The sequence below is a fragment of the Ptychodera flava genome, chromosome 13 (genome assembly GCF_041260155.1).
Source record: "Ptychodera flava strain L36383 chromosome 13, AS_Pfla_20210202, whole genome shotgun sequence".
Taxonomy (NCBI): Eukaryota; Metazoa; Hemichordata; class Enteropneusta; family Ptychoderidae; genus Ptychodera; species Ptychodera flava.
The window spans coordinates 40764228-40774377 of record NC_091940.1 but is presented as its reverse complement, the minus strand read 5'-3'; the positions used below and the strand labels follow the sequence as shown (position 1 = coordinate 40774377).

At 37.2% G+C, this 10150-nt stretch overlaps 1 protein-coding gene across 1 annotated transcript in view; it reads left to right on the top strand.

Annotated features, from left to right (window-relative positions):
* Nucleotides 1-5122: 5122 nt before the first annotated feature.
* The window catches only part of LOC139148458 (sodium/hydrogen exchanger 8-like), a 34887-nt gene continuing 29859 nt past the window's right edge, over nucleotides 5123-10150 (top strand). The window contains exons 1-2 of the mRNA XM_070719919.1: nucleotides 5123-5522; nucleotides 9572-9723. Coding sequence (XP_070576020.1) covers nucleotides 5392-5522; nucleotides 9572-9723 — 283 coding nt within the window. The 5' untranslated portion in view covers nucleotides 5123-5391. The remainder of the gene's footprint in view (nucleotides 5523-9571; nucleotides 9724-10150) is intronic.

Sequence of the window (10150 nt, the reverse complement as noted above, 5' to 3'; positions counted from 1 at the left end):
CAATAACTGGCCAATTAGCTTTTGTATTGAATTGCTGTAGTCGTTCCGAAGCGGGCCCGGTGTAACCCTATCGGAAGATAAACCATCCCACGACCAATCCTCCAGCAATATAGATCATCTCATATTTCTTTTGCTCAGGACTGGGTTGATAATAATCTGAGAATTGAACTGCCCCTTCGGAACGGCTTTGCACCGCTTCTGCTTCTTCCAGGATTTCTGCATCTGTATCTCTTAATTCTACCGCAGCATGCGCATCCTTTGCTTGATTTTCTCTTTCCCAGTCAGCCTGTAGTAATCTTTTTTCTGACCAGACGTTGCGATCATGTTCAAATTTTTCTAATGCTTTATCATGTCGAACTTTCTCTTCAATAAGAGCCTCACCATTCCCAGAAAGCTTTTGTCCGATAATATTTCCTCCTGTGAATGCCGTTGCATTTAATACAGCACCGAGAACTGTCATTCCTATTGCTGAAGCCATGACTGTGTATTGTATATTACAAGGTATTATTTTAATTTTCACTGTATATAGGTCCCTACGGAGTATGTCTGATCCAAGTGGCTTCGGTCTAGGTACAATTCGTATGCAAAATCTTGAGCTTGAAGATCTGAGTGATGTTAAAGTTAACAATAATACTAAGATGGCTGCTAATCATAATAAGGATTACGTCCTTCGTTATAAAGACCGCGAAAAATATTTCGTTTTAGCCAATGCCGCGGCGCCACCCCACGAACATGCTGTAGAATTTTCCGAACTTAAAGACATTGATGAAACTGTAATTGACGCCACAAAGGCTTCGAATGATTCTACTCCTTTTGCTCTGACATGGGATTCGGCTAGTCAGAAATTCATGCCTTATAATGTGCCGCGTAACATCTTAGATATATTGGATAGTGAAATTGCAGGAGGTGTTGCTGAACCACCAGGAACTCCGAATGTGATTTATTTTGATAGCAATGTAAACAAATATAAATTGTTAGATTTCGTAGTTGGCTTACTCCTACAAATCCATACATTGCACTTCTTGGTATACCAATTCATCTTAAAATTAGTCCTCTTAATACAATAATGAAGGTAGATAATACACTAAGAAGGTGGATAAACGAGGGGGAGAATTATTGCTCGTATACAGCTAGCGGAGTTCCAGTTAGATTATTTTGGGACACAACTTTAAAGAAACTGGGTCTTAAAAGTGACGGTGATGAGGCAGCTGTTCTCACTTTACAGACTGTAAATCAACAGATGACTGATAATATGAAAATACTTCAACATGGTACAGTTCTCATTAGATGTGTAAAGTTAGCTACTGGAGATGAATTTGACGATTTGGTTGGATATTATGCTATGAAAACAGATAACAGAACAACTTGTGATATTATCATAAGTATTGATAAAGATCGGGGAGGGGAAATGAGTATTGAATGTTTTGTTGGTGGGAATAGAATAGAGAACGACTTAGGAACTACATTTGTACGTAGAGATAAAGAGTGAACACTTTAGATATCAGTACCATTCATCTGAAACGACTCATTTTGTTTGAAGTAATGGTCTTTCGTCACATTTTAAGTTCAGAGGAAATTACTAAAATTTTATCTATCAGGTGAACAAGTTCGCACCGATAGGAACTTCGTGTTCAACATCAGCTAGACTCCGCGACCGGCCGGCCGGACTGACAACGGGTGTAAAAGTCCTTTATATAGGCTAGTTTGATGGTGATGACTCACACGGAATTTCCCACCTTCCCACCTTCGGAACGTGTATAAACATGCTCAGCAGGCCCGCTTAGTTCAGGACAATGCACTGCTGCGCATGCGTGAGTTCGTATATAGGTCAGGGTCACACTTTAGTTACATGGATGGTTAATTTTTCCTTCGCTTCATGTAGATAAATGAATAAAATGGGGTGTAAAATTCTTACTTCATCCCAGTTGTCCACGTTTACTCTACTACTAAGGATTGTAAATATGGATAAAAATAGACTCATTTACAAATGTTACGATTTTCAACTCAGAATATTGGTGTAAAAAAATATAACTTTTGGGCAAATGATGTTAAGCATTTGCTCCAGAGCTATGGCTTTGGAGAAGTGTGGGAGCAGCAAGGAGTTAAGAACGAGACTGTTTTTTTGAAAACATTTAAACAGCGTTGTATAGATATAGATATACAGCTTTGGTCAGACGAAATGAATGCATCAAGAAAATTAGATACATATGCCACCTTAAAAGAGACCTTACTTTAGAACCATATTTAACCTGTATTGACAAAGCTATCTTCAAAATTGCACTATGTAAATTTAGAACTTCTGCCCATAATTTGAAAATTGAATCCGGGCGCAAGAACAATATTCCAAGGGCATTAAGGATATGTGAATTATGTGAAGGAGACCACATTGAAGACGAGTTTCACTTTTTACTTGTCTGTCCAATGTATAACAATCTGAGACAGAAATACATTCCACAATATTACTTTAATCCACCTCTTGTACATAAGTTTAAGATACTTTTATCATCTCATAATACAACTACAATAAGGAAACTCAGTAGGTTTATTTTCTATGCAACAAAACTCAGAGATGACACTATTAATAATTAAGATAATATTTCTATTCGTTGCCTTGCTGTCATCTGTACATTTCTAGCGACCAGTTTATAATTTTTGCTTTTTGATTTGTACATTTTGGCCGGAGGCCATCAGTACTGAAATAAACTTATCTATCTATCTATATATTTTATGTAAATACATAAATGGTTAGTTTATTGTAAATTTCTCTCTTTTTTATCTTACCCGCACCAACATCGTCTAACTCCGCGTAACTTATCATTTCAAGTCCCTTATGGCAGTTATATCTTGGCTTCATTATATTTTCATAAATGCTTTTGTAGTCTTGTAGTACAAATGCATTATTAGAAAATGAAATACACAAGCAACGTTTTCTGTTTGAAATGGGATGTGTATCTAAACTTTGTCAAACTTCGTTTTGGGAAAACTTTTAGATAAAAATGTCGAATCTCCTGTTGTTATTTATTTAGTTTTGTACGTATTTTATTTATTTATTTGCTTTGAGCTTTCTTCGTTTTTTTTAACAGTTCAAAAAATATCAAAGACCGATAGTTGGCGTCCAGGACATACTGAAGCGTTTGATTGCTTGGATGAATTACCGGCACACTTTTTGTTGTTGAAATACTGGTACATACTTATTGTGCCGCCCTTTGACAAAAACGGTACGCAACCAATTTTCAGACCCGCGTGCTCTTTGTGATTTTAGTTCTCTGCCTTTAGTGGCCAAAGTCAGATATGCATTGCCGTTCGCAAAAGTCTGGGATGGCGCAGTTAAACACCTTACAAGCATAATGTTCTTGGGCAAAATATGTCCCTTCATATAGATACTGACCAGTTTAAACTGTTTAATATTATATTGTGTAACTGCAGTGGATAAGATGACACACTCCTGACAATTGTGTTTTGTACGTACTAGTATTGTGTTTGGTTATGTAACAACAAAGGGTGCTAATTCATGTTGTGCTCGGTATGTGGCAATTTTAATTTCTTCGTCTACATAACGGTAAATTGTATTAGGGAGGCTTCAGTTGAAGATGGGGGGAGGTAGGTGTAAAGGCCATGCTATCCGATAGAGGAATCTATAATCAATGGATCAATATAACTCCCACAATGTCAAGAGATGCACAAAAGCATAACAACTGGAGTAAGTCTAACGATTCTTTTACGATTACTCCAAAGCTGGTTCGATCTGTCTAGCCAGCAACGAACGGTAAATACTACTAGTAGTATAAACACTATTAAGTTGGCAGCATTTAGAGGCATGTACACAAATCTTAATTGAGGTACATCATGTTTGAGGCAGCAAGACTTAAGATGTCTGTTCTACGAATGATGAAAAAGTGCATACCCCATCTTGAGCAAACTCCGAAGCCAAAATGTAATAATATTGCACTGTAGTCCTTGCTGTCATGTGTCAACAAGTGGAGCGGTATTATAGCCGCAAAATGGATTGCCTATAAGAGAATTTTTTGAGAAACCATAGATAGACAACCAGTGTTTTGGAAGTAAAGATAACGGTATTTATAATTTCTCCTGCACCAAACTAATCTCTACGTCGTTCTCTATCATTAATTCCCATCGTTCTCCAAAAAAATTTCCAATTCACGGGGCATAAACTTACAGTTCGTATACGTTTACAATCTCGCTACTTTCTTAAAAGATGCGTATGCAGACGTGTAAACGTATTACAGTCAAAATAATAGTAAAACACACACATACACACACACACATCCACCCAGCCCCCACATACATGCCACTGTTTTTATTTCATCATTCTTCTTGTCACCTTCGCAGCGGTATGACGTCGCTTGTATCGATACATTGAGACGGCAAAGGCCCCCTGTAAAGTATTAGAAGGATCTCTAAAAGGGACCGTGTATCGAACCACAAACACCACTCTGGTATGATGTATTTATTTGTTAACACTTTCATCAAGCAGCCGAGTTACTTATATATGGCATCAGTTTTCAAGTTACATAAAGGTACATATACTAGTACTTTGTTTGATATCTCTAGGCAAGGCATTCGATTCTTTAGACCCTCGGAAGTGAAAACTACGCTGTAGGCCCAGACTCAAGCTTACTATCCTTGTTCAAAATTTCACTTCACAAAGTCAATTAGAACTGTGGTCAGGGACAGCAAAATCATATCCTCCCCAGTTCCCCGCGGAAGAGAATTCGGATAAGTTAAAGATTTAAACTCATTGGTTGTTGAATTACATTACCTATACATTTTAGGAACTACGATCGAACGGAGTCATGACGTCATATTCAGGACGTGTACGCTGTCCTTTGCCGACAGAAATACCTCAATGCACCGTATGGCTCCTTGTTTGTTTGTTTTTTTGTTTGTTTATGTGTGTTAGTTTATGTTTGATTATTTGTATTTATATTTTTCACTAAAGAACGGTGTTTGTTTGTTTGTTTACAAATATAATCAATAAATGATACTTTATAAAAAGTTTCTAATACAATCCCACATATGAAATATAAAGTATACCTCGATCGTCTTGCCATGAGGAGTAAGCACTCGTGTGTTCAAATATTCACTTTTCATTCATGTCTTTAGCTCATTCGTCGTGTAATAAGAATAAACTCACCCGAGATTCATCACTAACCCCGGGCCCAACCAATAGATGCTGATCTGCAGCTCCCCGAGCCCGAATTCCTTTTCGGGATAACCAACTGGAATGGACGCGCCCAAAAGTCAAACATCAGCGCCCTCTATGGGCAACATCTTTCTGAAATCAAAATGGCGTTGGACTATTTTGGTGTAATGTGGACCACGTAGTAAACTGTGTTTTCCCTGTGTTCTAGTCGTCTGAACATTGACAAAATGATATCTTCGCGTTTTACCTGTGCACTTATTGTTGCCATACTGCTCTGCTGTCCGTTATATACCATTGGAGATGATGACACGGGACAGAAACCTGCTGAAGAAGACTTGCTGCAGGATCAAGCAACGAAGTGAGTTCAGAATGACCTTCTTTAAACTGCTACATTAATTTTTTGGGGAAGTAATGTCCCTTAAACCTTTCGATGCGATCACGTCATCAACATTACCTCTGAACCTTCTGATTTATATTGTACCGAACTGATTTCAGGCGATCGTATAGATCACAGTACGTATATGCTGTTACATATACATTAATGTCACATGAAAGCTTTGTTGTTTCCATAGGAAGGGCTCTCCTTATCCTACCTACAGCTTGTAGCATAGCGCGTAGCACTCAGATTATACAACATATGAACACTCATCGCTTTTGAAAAATCTTCCGCATTGAATAAATTAAGCTGTTTTTAATTTGGTATATATCAAATTCAGTAGTGTGTTGGCAATTTTTATGATATAATATGAACACAAGAGAATATTGAAAAATCATCCAGTATCAGTACGTATTAAGCTCTATGGTAATGAAGCGGCAATCTTCAACCCCATTCCGCCTTCCCCAATGGCATTGGAAAGAGTTTCGATCAGTAAGATTTCATGACGTCCATGTAGTATACTTTCTCTGGAGCTTGCATTCAAACGTCTAAATAAAAATTCATGCAAATACAGTTTTGTGCTTTCTTCATTGTTGTGATGAAATATAGCTGTCTCAATTAATAATGACCATGAAATAAAGTTGACCCCCATCCTACAAAGTTCATACTTCACCATTAGGTCAAGTTTGTTAAACCGCTATGGTACATTTTAACATTATAGGTTTCTGAAATTAAAAGATACTGTAAACATGATTTTTCAACCATGATATGTACTGTGTGTTAAGTAGGTGAAAATACATACAGACTTAAAACAATGGCCCAATACCACTTGTTAATGGATGCAACAGATGGGGAAGTGAATGTGAATAATCCTTTCAAGTTCATCATCATCAGGTCAAGTTGGTTAAACCAGTGAGGCATATGCCCCAGTTGTTGCATTTCAATGGACTTGCTCCAAGTCTATGGGCATATCAATATCAAAATAGAGTAAATTAAAGGAATGAACTTCAGCAGACTTTTGCGCGGACTAAGGTGGTACATGTAGGCTGGTGCTCAGATCATTGAAATGCCCTAGCCCAAACTTGGCCAGCCAGTAACTGCTGCCGAGAAAAGCCTGGCAGCTGGGGACCAGTCTACATTTTAACAAAGACTTGAACATTTGAAAGCCCCTGAATACAAAGACATTGTATTTTAGTCACTAAACTAATAACATACATTTACCATGCCAAGTACCAGTAGCTGAAAATTGTATGGCTTTCCTTGGCTCAATACTCATTACTGCTCTTTACTGACTTGGAGATTTGGGCTGACAGGCCAGGCAACTAACTTAATTGCTCCAAATCTGTGGGCATTATTATTATAAATATAATATCAGAGTAAATTGAAGGAAAAAAGTGCAGCCGACTGTCATGTTAGTGATATAGGCTCTTGCATAGATCTTGGGGCAAACAAGATGACCCACAGCCAGTAACTGCTGCTATTAAAGAAAAGCCAAGCGACAGGGACTAGTCTAAATATTCAGTGTACGTTTTTAACTCAGATCCTACCAGCCTAGACTGGTCCCTTGGCTTTCTCAGCAGCAGTTCCTGGAAACATTGCAAGTCTACTTGAACATGAAAATTTATACAAAAGAAAATGTTACTGTCCTTCATGACTCCAACCCATGGACGCCATTCCCCCACCCAACCCATGGACGCCATTCCCTTACCCAAACCCATGGACGCCATTCCCTACCCAACCCATGGACGCCATTTCCCTACCCAACCCATGGACCCCATTCCCCTACCCAACCCATGGACCCCATTCCCCTTGAACCTACTTTGAGCTGTCCTTTCAATGTTCATAGTATCCTCATAAGTTTCAATAATGTTGCAATACCTCCATGCAATAATCAACTGTGCTCATCATGTGTGTTCTGATGTATCCCACTACTCATCCTCTAGAGTCAAGCTTTCAAATTGTCAGAGAATTGTATATTTTGTTTTCCATTGAAGTGTTAACGTCTACTAGTAGTAATGTACATAAATTTACTGCCAAGTGCCAAATACTTCAAACTTCTAGGCAGAAATAGAAAGATCTTTGTACCTGTTAAAGTGAAGACTGATTGGTCAGTAACTTTGCTTTCAATTTCATGCTTGACTCAAAGATACTGTAGTAATAAAATTTAGTCAATTCACAGGTTATTTCTGTAAATGCATATTAGAGCTAATCACTGAATACCCATGTTTGTTGTAGTTGAGACAGCAACTTGTTGAACATAAGGATATATAAATTAGACATTGTTATGTAAATGAAGCCAAGTTTTACAAACCGTGCATTTCCTAGATGAGTCACATTTTATTCATATGTTGGTTTTCACTTCCAAATTTTGAGGACTTCAATTGTTCTTCAACTGAGAGAAAGCTACGTCCAATTACTGGTTTCACTTCTGTCAGTCGTGTGACAACAGTCTTGCCTAGTGGCTCTTTTTCATTGAGAACTTCCTGCGTTGGTTTTCATGCAAAGAAAAAGCTCAAGTTCATGAAATCTTATTTCCCTCAGTGAGTAGTGCATGTTTCTTGAGTCAAAAATTATGTCTGGTCTTTAAAGGTACATGTATTTTTATTGTGTGTAGTTTTAACCCCTGGCATGAGCTTTTTGATTGTCTTCAAAAATTAGAAATGTGTCCAATATCATCAATTTTGCTTTTAATTGTATTCACAGAAAGCACTGTTACAAATTCAAGGCAAATATTTATTTTTGCACGTGAATAATATAACTGTGACATCACTTGAAATCAAACCACAGAGGGTAAAAAGTCCATGGCCTGACTTTGATGTTTCCTATACAACATGTATTGCATGGAAACTGTCACTGCAAAAGTCAGGATTGAACTCACTAGTATCTGTGTGCATATCAATCATGACAAAGTCAATCTGCGAACAGATCATCTTGATATCAAGGAAGGACACATGTTGTCACATGACTCAAGACTATAATTACATTAGCTTTAATGATTAGAAATACTATCAATTATCTTCACATGTTTTGCAGATATTGTTTTTGTTTTGTAAAGATCTTCAAACCAATTAGTTTTTTTTCCTGTACATGTATGCTATAAACACTCAAATACATATAATTTATAAATTGTAGCTGCAGCAGTATTTATTTAGCCTTTTAAATTGAAATAACACTATTTGTACATTTGATATTTAGAGATTTTGCAAAGGATCCAGTACATAGGTATATGTACAGGGAAATGGTTTGTGAAGCCAAGTACTGTTTATGTTGTCTCCTACAAGGGAACACAACTGGGGAACATGACTGGACCCTAGAAAAATTTATAAGTAGGGTTTTTGCATTACCAAAAACACTGTTATTTTACATAATTACATGTATGTATTTTGGTTTTTTTTGGGGGGGAATGACTTAGAACTATTTTTGGTACCCCATGTCTAGGTGAAAAAAAAGCAGATCTTAAGATGTGTAGTCTGATTGTAGCACCTTTGCTGTTTGTAATCAATGAATAGCCCTTAGATGTTGTTTTACACCTCAGTAACAACCAAGAATTCTTGAGGTTGCTAAACACCATGTAAAAATAGCTTTTCAAGGTTGACTTATGTTATACTGTATAACCTATAATACCATTGGACAAGAATTTTTCATTCCCTTACTCCTCAGTTATTGGGCTCCTCTTGTACTGATTAGTTTTTTCAAAATGATTTTCAATTCTGTTAATAATAGAATTGTATCAAAAAAATTTACAACTTGGAAAGATGCAGGTTTGATGGTGAATAGAGGTATGTTTGCTTACGTGTGAATTTATCACTTTGCCATCTGCAATAATTCATGTCTTGCCATGCAATGTTTCACATCAGTTATTTTGAGTGGGAAAGGTGCAGTACACACACACACACGCTCACACTCATTGACTCGCACACAAGTGTACTGCACATGTAGATTTCTCAGTTATTGCAAGCAGCTACAACACAATGTCTGACCATACTGTAAAGTAACTGACATCTAACCTAATTTCTTTGATGTTTTCTAAGATTACCAGATAGCAACATGACATCTGAGGGTAACAACTCCACGACTAAAGCTCCGGTTGTAACAGTTGAGCCAGAAGATGAAATTCCCGGCGGATCATCTGAAGATGAGAAAGATAGCGGTTTGACTATTTTTTTCATCCTCATTGTTGTAGGTAAGTTTCTCTTTTAATAAAATGGACAAGGTGGTCAGTTTTTTTTTATCCAGATTCCCTTTACATGAAAATTACGTACAAAGGAAATGAAAAATGTTTCTTTAGTGTATCCCCTTAATGATTCAGGATTGTGTCTGGTAAAGCATTGCCTCTATCAGCTGGTAGGTATGCTATGGTAATTTTATTTTGAATAATCTGCATGTACGTGTATTCATTGTGAACAGCATTTAATGAAACCTTTAATCCTGCCAGGCAGTATCACTTTCCCACTTGCCAAGTCAGGAAAAATCAGTATTGAGCCAAATCTATTCATATTTACACCTACTTGGCATGGTATGTTATACTAGTAGGTTTAGACACCAAAATCATATCTGCAATATCTGTGTTTTCAGGGTCCTTCAAATGTTGGAGTCTTTGTTAAAATGCA